At 40.5% G+C, this 14,548-nt stretch overlaps 1 protein-coding gene across 1 annotated transcript in view; it reads left to right on the plus strand.

Moving 5' to 3' along the window:
- The window catches only part of YTHDF2 (YTH N6-methyladenosine RNA binding protein F2), a 32,487-nt gene extending 18,900 nt beyond the window's left edge, over positions 1–13,587 (plus strand). The window contains 1 exon segment of the mRNA XM_047792911.1: positions 12,735–13,587. Coding sequence (XP_047648867.1) covers positions 12,735–12,758 — 24 coding nt within the window. The 3' untranslated portion in view covers positions 12,759–13,587.
- Positions 13,588–14,548: the final 961 nt, after the last annotated feature.

The following is a 14,548-nucleotide window of genomic DNA, read 5'->3' on the forward strand; positions in this document are numbered from 1 at the left end:
CTGCTGTGCCACAGTGGGAACTCTGAAATAAATTGTTTGAAGATGAAGGAATGCTGTGTGGTGATTAGTGGAGCTGTTTTGAAATTGAAGAAATGAAAGGAATCTGCAGCTTCAGCATCTCACCCAGCTACAGCATTGACATTGACTGCCTTAGTTTAAGGAACAATATGATAAAGGACTGACACCGGCACTGTTGAGGACTTTCATATAGAGAAGGAAAAAAAGCTCTGTTCTCAATCTTTACCATTGAACCTTGCAAGTCTGCAAATGAGCAAGGACAAAGGCTCTGAGTATGGGAGGGTCGGATCATCCTGTTTCTCCACAGAAAGTAGGTAACTCAGTTTAAATTTGCATCCTGCTCCCACCTCCTCCAGACCAAATTTTTCTAGTTATAACTAGACAATGTAGACTATAATAACTAGCTCAATAAATAGTGCTCTAATGCTTTTCACCCCTTGCTGAATAAGCAGTTCCCTAATTGAACTGATTTAACTCCAGCTAGCCATGGGGAGGAGACATAAATGAAACAGTTTAGGACAGTGTACATTAAAGAGCTAACTTTTCAATATGAGACTAAATACAGAAGAAAAGAATTATAAAACCAATTAGGAATGAAGTCAGGTCATTTTCTTTTCTTTCTTTTCTGGCTGTGTCCACACCATGCTCAAGTTACCAGGCCAGGGATTGGACCCACCCACAGCTGTAACCAGAGTGAAAGCAGTGGCAGTGCTGGATCCTTAACCCATCAGGCCACCAAGGAACTCTGTTTCTTTTCTTTTTTTACCTTTTTAGGGCTGCAGACGCAGCATATGGAGGTTCCCAGGCTAGGAATCAAATTGAAGTTGTAGCCGCTGGCCTACACCATAGCTCACAGCAACGCCTCATCTTTAACCCACTGAGTGAGGCCAGGGATTGAACCTGTGTCCTCATGGATACTAGTCAGATTCATTTCTGCTGAGCCACGATGGGAACTCCCTCCCTCTTTTTTCTTTTAACTTTTATATTTTTATGATAGGCTTGATTTCAGTCAATTCTGGAAGGATGTATATACAGGGAAAGATGATGGAGAGACGAAGGAAGAAAATGGCTAAATCCACAAGTTAGAGCTGTTGGGTATTGGGGAGGGGAGGGAAGAGACAGGGAATTGCTCTTTCCAACTCATTTGCACTTAGTACTGTTGTAATATCTGGTGGTTCTTAAGAGGTAATACTCTTCTACATGTGTCAGAGCTAGGAATTTGGACATGTCACTTGTTTAATACATGAAGCCATTTAGAAAAGGTAGGCACATAAGCTTTTGACTTCATGTGGACCATTTTGGCAATCAGGGTGGGGGTAGTATATAGAGCTTTTAAACTGTTTGCATGTTGGAGTTCCCGTTGTGGCTCAGCAGTAATGAACCCGACTAGTATCCATGAGGATGTGGGTTTGGTCCCTGACCTCGCCCAGCAGGATAAGGATCCAGCATTGCTCAGAACTACAGTGTAGGTCGAAGACATGGCTTGGATCCCACATTGCTGTGGCTGTGGTGTAGGCCAGCAGCTGCAGCTCCGATTTGACCCCTAGCCTGGAAACTTCATATGCCTTGGGTGCGGCCCTAGAAAGACACAAAAAAAACTGTTTGCATGTTAACAAAATTTGCAATGTGTAAATTTTATATTAACATTTGTAAATGTCTCCTTTGCATTTGTTTTTCATAACCAAATTATAAAAAGTGTAGAAAATGAGAGAAAACTCACCCATAATTCCTGTACTCTTGACAAAGCCACCCATCATTTTGGCATATTTTTCTTTTCTTTAGCTACACAAGTGGCTTATAATAGCATTCTGTATAGCATTTATTTTATTCTGCTTTTCTTCCTTAATTCTTAAAGTATTTACCCATATTTATCCACTTTTTGGACATCTGTATAAGGCACTTTTCATATCACCCTTGCAAAAATACTATAGAATAGTTAAGATTATTTTCATTTTACAGGTAGGGAGCTGAGATTCAAAAAGGAATAACTTTCTTAAGAACACTAAGTTGTTGAAGAGCTGGAATTTGTTTTACCCCAAATTTTGTTCTTTTTGTTCTTCGGCCTTGCTGCATCTTCACGTTTATCATTTAAAATAGCTATCTCGGAGTTCCTGTCGTGGCGCAGTGGTTAACGAATCCGACTAGGAACCATGAGGTTGTGGGTTCAATCCCTGGCCTTGCTCAGTGGGTTAACGATCCGGCGTTGCCGTGAGCTGTGGTGTAGGTTGCAGACGTGGCTCGGATCTTGCGTTGCTGTGGCTCTGGTGTAGGCCAGTGGCTACAGCTCCGATTGGACCCCTAGCCTGGGAACCTCCATATGCTGCGAGAGCGGCCCAAGAAATAGCAAAAAGACCAAAAAAAAAAAAAAAAAAAAAGCTATCTCCTGGAATTCTCATTGGTGCAGTGGGATCAGCAGTGTCTTGGGAGCACTGGGATGCAGGTTCAATTGCCTAACTGCAGCTTAGGTTGGAACTCTATCCCGCTAGGCTTCCAAAAAAGAACCCCCCCCAAAAAAAAAACTATTTACTAATGTTTGTAACCAGCTATCTCTTTGTTGTCTAGCGAGGAGCACATAATGAATTAAAACTCAAACCTTTATTTTAAGCACTTAGGTTTAGAACTTCCTCATCACAAGCAAATTGGATCAACTCTACCTAAACTTGTGAGAGTTGCTGCGATGACAAATGATTCTGAATTGTCATTGGAGTCAGAATTACAGCTCCAAAAGGTTGTGAAGTTGAGTAGGAAGGTTTTAGGCTGTCTAACTCTTCTTTTTATTACCTGATTTTAATGGTAGAACTAGAGCCCTAGACAAGTTCTTGGGTAATTCAAAGTCCTTTATGACAACTGTTACCCTGCTTGGAGTCTATAAACCTGCAAAGGAGTGGGGAGGGGAGCAGGGTGGACCCGGTATGAGAGATTTTTAGAGTATAAATTCCAAAAAAAAGGTAACAACAGTTTAAAACAAATTTTGAGTCATCTGGAAAATATTTACCAAAAACTGATAACAAACTGAACTTATATTTAGTAAGCTCCCTAAGTATTTCTTAAAAGGATTAGAAGCAACTGAAGAGAAGTTACTCGGTTTGTGTAAGTTACCATCTGAGTACTTATACTGCAGATTCTTTTTTTTTTTTTTTTGTCTTTTTGCTATTTCTTGGGCCGCTCCCACAGCATATGGATGTTCCCAGGCTAGGGGTCGAATTGGAGCTGTAGCCACCGGCCTACGCCAGGGCCGCAGCAACGTGGGATCTGAGCCGCGTCTGCAACCTACACCACAGCTCATGGCAATGCTGGAGCGTTAACCCACTGAGCAAGGGCAGGGACCGAACCCGCAACCTCATGGTTCCTAGTCGGATTCGTTAACCACTGCGCCATGATGGGAACTCCTTATACTGCAGATTCTTGTCCTTCTTCACCTACTGAGTGAACATCTTTGGAGGTTAGGCCTTAGAATCTGGATTTTATCAGCTGTATAGGTGATTTTCTTGTATTTTAATTACGGATGTCAGGCATTCCATCGTAGTTCAATGGTAACAAACCTGACTAGTATCGATGAGCATGGCGGTTCGATCCCTGGCCTTGCTCAGTAGACTAAGGATCCAACATTGCTGAGAGCTTTGATATAGGTCTCAGACAGCTGCAACAATGCCAGATCTGCTCTGGCTCGGATTTGATCCCTAGCCTGGGAACTTAAAAATTCCACGGGGGGTGGCCGAAAAAGGGGTGGGGGGTGAGGCAGTAATGTCTTTGGCTTAATATCCTGCACATATAACTCCATTTTATAATCTATTCCTCAGAGACATTATGGCTACTTTTAAGAGGCTTTAATACTTTAGGTTTTACTTTTTTTTTGTATCTTCCTTTTTTCGTGAGCACATTAATTTTTTAGAGAGTTGTTAGATAATTTTATGCAATAAGATTTAGTAGCCACTAGCCATCCTGAAGTGGCTCAAAGGTGTTGATTGATTTTTAAGAGCATGTAGTGGAGTTCCTGTCATGGCTCAGTGGTTAACAAATCCGACTAGGAACCATGAGGTTGCGGGTTTGATCCTTGGCCTCGCTCAGTGGGTTAAGGATCCGGCGTTGCTGTGAGCTGTGGTGTAGGTTGAAGATGAGGCTTGGATCTGGCATTGCTGTGGCTATGGCCTAGGCCAGCAGCTGTAGCTCTGATCAGACCCCTAGTCTGGGAACCTCCATGGGCAACAGGAGTGGCCCTAGAAAAGGCAGAAAGACGGGAAAAAAAAAAAAAAGAGTACTTAGTTTTTTAGGATACCTTAAAATTTTAGGACCTTAAAATTTTAGGTTTGTATGTACATTAGGTTGATATCAATAGAGCATGAAATCCTAGATTCTGTGGTCTCGCTAACATAGTAGTGGAAAGGCTAGGAGTTCTCTAAGAACGCCTGGTGTCATATCTGCCTGCTACTGTCACTGATTTGAGCAAGTAAACTTCTCAGCCTTACTGTCTTATGAAAATAGGGAAAAAAACTTTTTGGGTTGTTAGGATTAAATGTATACAAGTGAAATGTTTGAATACAAGCCTTTTATGAATGATGATTGTGATCCATAATCTCAGGCATGTAAATGTTTATGTACACAAAAATATACCCACATACGCCTTTGTTTAGTTTGGGTCAATCATCAAATTCTTCAGTAACATTTGGAATGGTACTTAACAGTACTACTGGGTATCCATTTTGGGGCCCCACACATGGAATTAGATTGAAGAGGGCGCAAGACTGAAAGATCAGTTGAAAGGAGTTTGGCAAAGTCCTATTGAGGTAATATAGTAGCTTGGACTAGAGAGCTATTAGTGTTGAGAATGGTTGACTGGTATTTTTGAAGGTGGAACTGAAGGCTGTGATATCATTCATCAGATAGCTGGAAAGCATATTCTAATGATTGCTTCATTCTTTTTGAACTGTCAGGTGCTGGGGTTGGGGGGGATTTGACTGGCAAGCTATTATAAACCTTATTTACTTGTATCCTGGAGTGTTTTCAAAAATTTGTTCAAATATAGTTCTTACTAGAGAGCAAAGGAGTGAGTCAAAGAATAGCTGAAAAAAAATATTAATGTATCTATCTTAACATTCTGTTACTTTGTTAGACATTATTAAGGGGCTGAAAATAGATTTTCCAGGCTTTTGCTTCTGACCCTTTTGGTGAAATTTATATAGGAGTTCAGCTCTTCATTAACAGTCTTAAGATTTTTTGTGTTAGGAAAGATTTTTAGTTAAATGCATTTACTTCATCTGGTTGCTCATATGTCAGGTCCCCAAAATTTATTCCAACTAAGTGCCCCACTTCTGCACCTAGAAAATCTTAAAAGGGAGTGAAAAGATCGAAGGTACATAATTTTTTGTAAATTTTTTTTTTGTCTTTTGTCCTTTCAGGGCCACACCTGCAGCACCTGGAAGTTCCCACGCTAGGGGTAGAATCAGAGCTACAGCTGCTGGCCTACACCACAGCCACAGCAATGCCACATCTGAGCCATGTCTGCAGCCTACACCACAGCTCATGGCAATGCTGGATCCTTAACCCACTGAGCGAGGCCAGGAATCGAACCCTCTTCCTCATGGATACTAGTTGGGTTCGTTACCACTGAGCCACGATGGGAAATCCCAATAGAAGATAATTAAATAAAATATTATATAGCCCTGCTTTAAATTGGAGGACTGAAAATATTTTTGTTGCCTCACATATGGAAGAGAGAATATTAATTATGTGTAACTTGGTCTTTCTGCCATTAGACTCATAACTCATATATTCACAGCATCAGTCTATTAAGATTTATTTCATAAACCATGTTAAGCACTGAAAGTGATTTTCGTATAATCCTATTTTTTCATGTTAGCCTGTCTTAGCATTTTCTTATTTTTAGCCTAGGCACTGAAATTTGTGTTCTTTTCTATCAAGGACCATGGGACAGGAGTTCCCGTCATGGTGCAGTGGTTAATGAATCTGACTAGGAACCATGAGGTTGTGGGTTCAATCCCTGGCCTTGTTCAGTGGGTTAAGGATCTGGCGTTGCCGTGAGCTGTGGTGTGGGTCGTAGACAAGGCTCAGATCCCAAGTTGCTGTGGCTCTGGCGTAGGCTGGTGCCTACAGCTCCAATTAGACCCCTAGCCTGGGAACCTCCATATGCTGTGGGAGCAGCTAAAGAAAAGGCAAAAAGACAAAAAAAAAAAAAAGAAAAAGACCATGGGACATAAATAAAAATATTAGTTGAGGGCTATTAAAAGTAAATTTTATTTGGGAGATAGACATCAGATTTTAAAGTTAATAAATGTATCTGACAAATAAGAATGTGCCTCAGTTGTGTTTTATTGGCCCTCTTAAAAGTAGGGAGGGGCAGTAGAAGAAATAGGAAAGGATATTAAACTAGAGGAAAAATAAATAAGCACATTTACAGTATTGTAGGAAGAGATTGCAAATGTGTAGGTTTTAAGAAACATTATCACTTTGTGGCTTTTAGAATTTTCCTCTAGAGATGAACTTCATATGTTACAGTCATAGATGTGAGGAGGGGCTAATAAGATGGGATGGGTGGATTGATTGTATGAGTGTTGCTTCTGATTGTTTAAGTGGCAGATCAGATAGTGAGGACTAGAAATTTCTTCTCCAGGTTTATATGTTCTTGGTTAACATCTTTAAATTTATCTTAAGAAATAGATGTTTTTCTTTTTCTTTTTTTTGGCTGTGGCATGTGGAAGTTCCTGGGCCAGGGATCAAACATATGCCACAATAGCAACCCAAGCCACTGCAGTGACAGTGCTGGATCCTTAATCCACTGTGCTGCAAGAGAACGCCTTGATTTTTTCTTTAGGGAGTTCCCATTGTGGCTCAGAGGTAACGAACCTGACTAGTATCCATGAGGAACCTGACTAGTATCCATGAGGACGCAGGTTCCATCCCTGGCCTTGCTTAGTGGGTTACGGATCCAGAATTACACTGATCTGCTGTGTATGTTGAAGACACAACCTGGATCTGGTGTTGCTGTGGCTGTGGCATAGGCCGGCAGGTGTAGCTCCGATTCAACCCCTAGCTTGGGAACTGCTTGGGTGCAGCCCTAAAAAGACCAAAAAAAATTTTTTTTTTCTTTAGTCTCCTCATTGAACAATGAACAGTGAGATTGTGGAATTTTGGGATGAGGTGTGAATTCATTAAAATCTTGCTCTGCTATTTTCCTTTATTTATTACCATCACAGTATCCTCAAGTTTTAGGAATGCATCTTCCTTCCTTTTAACATTTGGCTATCTTCTGATTAACTAGAGTTTTATGATTAATTTTGTGTTTGTGCTTGAGGATCTTAGGCAGGAGCTTAATTTAGACTGGCCACTCCAGCCTGTTCCTACCACACATCTCAGTATAGCTGCCTCACAGATGGCAGTAGGTTAAAAAAGGTGGTAGGTGGGTCAGTAGCATCTTCATGTGTAAAAGCTGGAGTGTCCAACACAATACAGTGTGTGTTGTGCTTATGGTAGTTCCAGCTGGGACTTGGACACATTGAAGGTCTCAGCTTGCTTTTATGGGTTCTACTGCTCTTTTATTGTGTATCTATCATCATTCTCTGTCATTTCCCACTCCCCCCCCAGGCATTTTCTTTCTTTTTTTTTTTTTTCTTTTTGGTTTTAAGGCCACACTCAAGGCATATGGAGGTTCCCAGGCTAGGGGTCGAATTGGAGCTGTAGCCACTGGCCTACGCCAGAGCCACAGCAACGCGGGATCCGAGCCGCGTCTGCAACCTACACCACAGCTCACGGCAACGCTGGATCGTTAACCCACTGAGCAAGGGCAGGGACTGAACCCGCAACCTCATGGTTCCTGGTCGAATTCGTTAACCACTGTGCCACGATGGGAACTCCCTATTTCGTTGCTTTTAATGAAGGCCTTATGACTTTTAAATGATTGGCTAAGGCCCACCCATATTATTGAGAGTAATCTCCTTAAAGTCAACTGATGGTAGATGTTAATCACATCTACAAAATACCTTCATCTAGACTGGCGTTTGACCAAACAGCTGGACACCATAAACCAACCAAGTTGATCCATAAAATGTAATCATTGCACTGTTAATATTAGTGATCAAGTACAAGTTAAAATATACTGTGTTTCTGTTAAAAACTCTTAGAGTGTTCACATCCATTGAATGAATGATTTTACCTGAAAGATTTTACCCCAAAATGGTATCAGTAAAGATAAATATCTAATAATAGAGGATTTGTAAAACAAATAATGGTAAGGTTTTTCTCATGACTTTGTTTTATTAAATATGTCATTTTCTTTTCTTTTTTTTTTTTTGTCTTTTTTCTATTTCTTTGGGCCGCTCCCGCGGCATATGGAGGTTCCCAGGCTAGGGGTTGAATCGGATCTGTAGCCGCCGGCCTACACCAGAGCCACAGCAACTCGGGATCCGAGCCGCGTCTGCAACCTACACCACAGCTCACGGCAACGCCGGATCCTTAACCCACTGAGCAAGGGCAGGGACCGAACCCGCAACCTCATGGTTCCTAGTCGGATTCGTTAACCACTGCGCCACGACGGGAACTCCTGACGTTTTCTTTATTAAATATTACCAAGGTAAGACTGGGTGATCAGAAAGAAATGTTAATAAATACAGCTGACAAGTGAAGTCTTTCGGATGTAAGTGGTCAGGTATCAATAGGAAATAGTCACAAAAGTGAAAGAAAAGATTTTCTGTAAGAGAAGTTTTTTATAGAAACCGAAAAGGTTTTAATGTCCAGAATAGTCCTTGTGTTAGAACCTTCGCTGTTGTATCATCTTTTCTCACTTTAAAAGACTTATAAAAAACTGCTAGGCAGATTTTTTTTGTTTCCTTTTTTCTTTTGTTAAAATACCCTTAAGTACAGTGACTTTCACATAGGTATAAGGAAATAAACACATTTCAAACTTTTATGAGTTGTTAAACATTATTTTTTTTGTCTTTTTAGGGCCACATCCTGTGCCATATGGAGGTTTCCAGGCTAGGGAAATCAGAGCTATAGCCGCTGGCCTAAGCCACAGCAGTGCAGGACCCTTAACCCACTGAGCGGGACCAGGGATGGAACCTGCATCCTCATGGATGCTAGTCAGATTCATTAACTGCTGAGCCATGACGGGAGCTCCCAAACATAACTTTAATGCAGCCAATTTTTGCAGAAGAATTAGATGAATTTTCTCCCATTTTATTAATTCTTTTTGACTGTACCTGCATTGAACCCGCTGCACAGTTGCACCCTGTGCCACAGCTAGGGCAGCGCCAGATCTTTATTTATTTTTTTATTTTTTGTTATTTCTTGGGCAGCTCCTGTGGCATATGGAGGTTCCCAGGTTAGGGGTTGAATCGGAGTTGCAGCCACCAGTCTACGCTGGATCCGAGCCGCGTCTGCAACCTACACCACAGCTCACGGCAATGCCGGATCGTTAACCCACTGAGCAAGGGCAGGGACCGAACCCGCAACCTCATGGTTCCTAGTCGGATTCATTAACCACTGTGCCACGATGGGAACTCCCAGTGCCAGATCTTTTACCTGCTACACCGCAGGGGAACTTCCTCTCCTATTGTGTTAACTTTTTATTTTGAAATAATTTCAGACTTGAAATTTAAAAGACTATGCAGAGAACTCCCATGCACTTTTCACCTATATTTACCAATGTAATATTTTGCTACATTTGTTTATCATTGTCTTTGGAGATGTGTGTGTAATTTTTTCCTGAACCACATGAGAGTAAGTTCCAGACTTCATGTCCTTTTCTCCTGAATATTTTGCTGTTCAGTTTCTAAGAACAAGAATGCATTTTTTTCTTATATTGGCTGTCCTACAAGCGTATGGAGTTCCTGGGCCAGGGATCAGATCTGAGCCACAGTTTTAACTGGATCCTTAAGCCACTGTGTCTGAATCCCAGTGCTGCAGATGCCACCGATCCCATCACACCACAGTGGGAACTCCTAGGCTTATTTTTTGTGTATACATCACAATTGTATTTGGAAATTTATAGAGCATCTCAGTCAGCTTGCTGTATTGTATCAGTGATATTTTCTTAATATCGATCAAGAGATTAAGGCAGCTAATGTCATTTGTTGTTTGTGTGTAATTTCCATAATTTAAAGTAGACTGTCTCTCATACAGGTTTACCTTAGGCCACAGATGGTACTTGCCCTCTTAGTATAGTAATTGTAATTTCACAGTGCTGTTTTCAATTCCTTTTGAAATTTGAAAAAAAAAATTCTTGTTTTTTTTCTTTCTTTTTTTGCTTTTTAGGGCCACACCTGCAGCATATATATGGAAGTTCCTAGGCTGGGGTCGAATTGGGGCTGCATCCGCAGGCCTACACCACAGCCACAGCAATGCCAGATCTGACCCGAGTTTGTAACCTACACTACAGCTCATGGCAGTGATGGATCCTTAACCCACTGAACAAGGCCAGGGATTGAACCCACGTCCTCATGGATACTCGTCAGATTCGTTTCTGCTGTGCCACAGTGGGAACTCCAGGAACATCAGAACTTTTGATATCCTTTTTTTGTTGGAATGACCTTTTGTTTTTGGCCTCACCGATGACATGTGGAAGTTCCTGGGCCAGGGGTTATACCCCAGCCCCAGCAACCACAATGCCAAGTCATTAACCACTAGGCTACCAGGGAACTCCTGAATGGATTTCTTTTTTTTTTCTTTCTTCTTCTTGAGTTTGATTTCCAGAAATGGTATATGGGTGAATTATTAAATTTTATTTAATTCGAAAATTCAAAATGGCTTTTTTAAAACAAACAAAACTTTTTAAGCTGCACCCATGGCAAATGGAAGCTCACAGGCCAGGGATCAAATCCGAGCCACAGCTGTGGCAACACTGGATCCTTAAAAGCTCACTGTGCCAGGCTGAGGATCAAATCTGTGCCGCCACAGAGAGAATGCTGGATCATCAATGTGCTGCTCCACAGGGTGATCTCCCAGAATGACTTATTTTTAAAATAAAACCCTGGAGGTCCCATTGTGGTGCAGCAGAAAGGAATCTGACTAGTATCCATGAGGATGTGGGTTTGATTCCTGGCCTTGCTTAGTGGGTTGGGGATCTGGTGTTGCTGTGAGCTGTGGTTGTAGGTCACAGACATGGCTCAGATGCTATGTTGCTGTGGCTGTGGTGTTTGCCAGCAGCTGTAGCTCCGATTTGACCCCTAGCCGAGAACTTCCATATGCTGAGGGTGCAGCCCTAAACATTAGCAAAAAAAAAACCAAACAAACCAAAAAAACCCACAAAACCAAAAAACAAAGCAAAAAAAACCCAGAAAACCCAAGTCTTTGTATGTTGGTGAGCTTATTTCAGATATGTGAAGTGGGACATCACAAAAAGGTAGCCAGGGGAGTTCGTGTCGTGGCGCAGTGATTAAGCAATCCGACTAGGAACCATGAGGTTGCGGGTTCGATCCCTGCCCTTGCTCAGTGGGTGAAGGATCCGGCATTGCTGTGAGCTGTGGTTTAGGTCGCAGACGCAGCTCGGATCCCGCGTTGCTGTGGCTCTGGCGTAGGCTGGCAGCTACAGCTCCGATTAGACCCCTAGCCTGGGAACCTCCATATGCCGTGGTAGCGGCCCAAGAAATGGCAAAAAAGACAAAAAAAAAATAACTGTTCTTTTTGAATAATTTATTGTTTTTAGGTCCATGGAGTAATTAATTTAGTAATAAGGGTAGTCAGTTTACTACAAAGCCTTACTTAGCTTTGTTGACTTTTATATAAATACTTGTAATGATGTGGTATAGGAAAAGAGCCTTCATAGCCCTAAGTTTGAATCTTGGTCAAGTAACTTTTTTGAACTTTAGTTTTCTTATCTCTAAAGCGGGAATAGTACAATCCTTGCAGGGTGGTTATGAAGATCATTTTTATGTACAGTGCCTGGAACATAGAAGCTTGTAAGTGGTAGTTGCTGTTCTTTTGTAGTGGGAATTATATTTAACTTCAGGAATTTCCGTTGAGGCTCAGCACTAACGAACCTGATTAGTGTCCATGAGGACATGGGTTCCATCCCTGGCCCCATTCAGTGGGTTAAGGATCCAGTGTTGCTGTGGCTGTGGCTTAGGCTGGCAGCTGCAGCTCAGATTCGACCCCTAACGTGGAAACTTCCATATGTCTCCAGTTCAGCCCTAAAAAAAAAAAATTTAACAGGTTGAGTGGATTTTAAACTCTCCCTAAGGGAAGAACATGATTTTTTTCTTGCCAGCTGTGGACTAAGCATTTCTTTATGTCAGCTCATTAGTTCTCCCACAGCTCAGATACACATATCCTAACTTTACAAAAAAAAAAAAAGGAAATTGAGGCCTATGAATATGTCTAAGGCCTTGGGACTAATGTGAATGATTAGTACTATTAGAGTGTGTGTATTCTGTATATGCTGCTTCCCTTCTATGGGCCATTGACATGTGTTTATGTTACTTAGGCCTATATTTTGGGGAACTGACATGTATTATCCTAAACCAACTATGATAGGAAAATCTGTTTAGTCAATTAAGAATTTTAAAGTCAAAGAAAAAAATTTGTATCAATTTGAGTATTAGAACTTTGGTTTAAAATATAAGTAAAAGTCAGTTTTTATTTGTGGGGAATGTTCTGTTTAGCAAAAAAAATTCTATTGTGTTATTCTACAAAGTTTTAATTCTTAAACATGTTCAGATTAAGTTTTAACTAACAATTTCATTTTTTTTTTTTTTTAACTTCTGTAGGAACGTCAAGGTCGTGGGAAATAAAAGGCAGTTCTGCACAGACTGCAGCAACGGTTGCATCTGCATATCCTAAGAGGAAAAAAATGACCTTCAAGAGAATTAGGACTTTTTTCTTAATTTCATTGACTTCAGAGACGATTGCAGACTTGCAGTTTAAGTATTGGAATTTCACAAAAGACATAGGACTAAACTGGAAAACGAAAAAAAAAAAAAAGAAAAAGAAAAAACTAAACAAAAATTCCCTCTAGGTAGTTTAGGTGAAAAATGTCCCTTTTATTTTGGCTTTGGTTGTGATTTCAGAGCATAATGCTTTGGTTTTTTGTCTTTTTACTATGTTTTTCGGATTTTAAAGTCCGTTAAGTGCATACAATTTTCTCTAATTTTTAAACCCTTTCCTCCCCCCATTTTGACATTTGCACTTGGAGAACACTTGAGTTTCGAAGGTTTTGGGCCTCCACCCCAGAAAGTGGGAATTTGGTTTTTCCCTTCCAAACTGGAAGAACATTTTTATGAAGAATTTTTGTCTTGGAGAATTTAACAGTGTTACCCAAGGTTGTGTCTTTAAGGGTGGTTCATTTTCTCTGACCCTTTGTTACTCAAAGTAAAGTACTAGGAGTCCTAAGAAATGTTCTGTTCTTGTACATTATACTGATTAAGTCAGGATTAATTTGATTTCAAAGCTAAGAACAGTGGTAAAAACTTGTTTACAGAAATGCATTTTGGAAGAGAAAAATATTGTAAAACGTGTAGTGAATGTTTCTTCAGTTTCTTGTTCAGCCAATGAGGAAAGGGCATTGCCTTTCTTTTTACCATTAATCACTTCTCAATAAACGTGAGATCCTGTTGAGCATCACTTCTAGTACCATTTATTAGTATTATTTGAATCTGCTATATTTTATGAAAGCTTTGGAGTATAAGGAGTTTTAAGAGGTGAGAGAGCAACTATTTTTAGAAAATTCACTGAGATGAAATAGTTCAGGCTTGCTTTTGTACTCAGGGTTGGATAACCATGACCTCTGCAAAGCAAGGTGGGCCAGTCAGTATTCATAATGTTTTATTTCTGTCTACTTCTCTGAGAAAGTAGATCCACTGTTAAATCATTCAGCAAATATTTGATTGTGAGTGCTTTTTGGGTGCCAGGCACTGTGCTAATAATCCTGAAGAAGCCTGGCCACATATCTTATGTGCAAAGTAGATAGAGCCCAATATCAAGGATATGAATGTTTAATCTGAAATACGATTTATTTAGACAGGATTCCATATAGATGCAGGTCCAAGAATAAGAAATTCCAGTGGGCTTGGGTCTTTGTAAACCGTATAACCATAGTGCTATTTGATTCACCCTTGTTTATTTCCTAAGGTTTGGAGCTTCTCTACTTTAAAAGATTTTTAGCCCTTAGGATGTCCCAGTTTGGGAGAGTTAAATGTGTGAAAACTTATGTAATAAGAAAGGGTTCTGAAAATGGGTTTTAATATTGTTGGATAGTCTTTTACCCTCAGATGACTTATTCATTCTGTTCTTCATAGCCCAGGCTACCAAATCAAGGGTGTGATAAAATGAATAAATACTGATTTGTAATTAGTGTCATAGTTGACACTTTGCCTGTTTGAGGCACAGCACAGTATACCTAGATAATTGCTATTTGCTAAATAAGCTTTTTGAGATACTTATTCCCCTCAAATTTGGGAGTCCTTTGTGCTTTCATCAATTTGAAGATGTTCTGTTTCAAGCTAGAAATGTAACCTTCATTTTCCATTTTAGCTGAAACTTCTCTAACTTCTGGAGAACTCCTGTGAGCTTAATGATTTAGTAT

The sequence above is a fragment of the Phacochoerus africanus genome, chromosome 8, assembly GCF_016906955.1.
Source record: "Phacochoerus africanus isolate WHEZ1 chromosome 8, ROS_Pafr_v1, whole genome shotgun sequence".
NCBI lineage: Eukaryota > Metazoa > Chordata > Mammalia > Artiodactyla > Suidae > Phacochoerus > Phacochoerus africanus.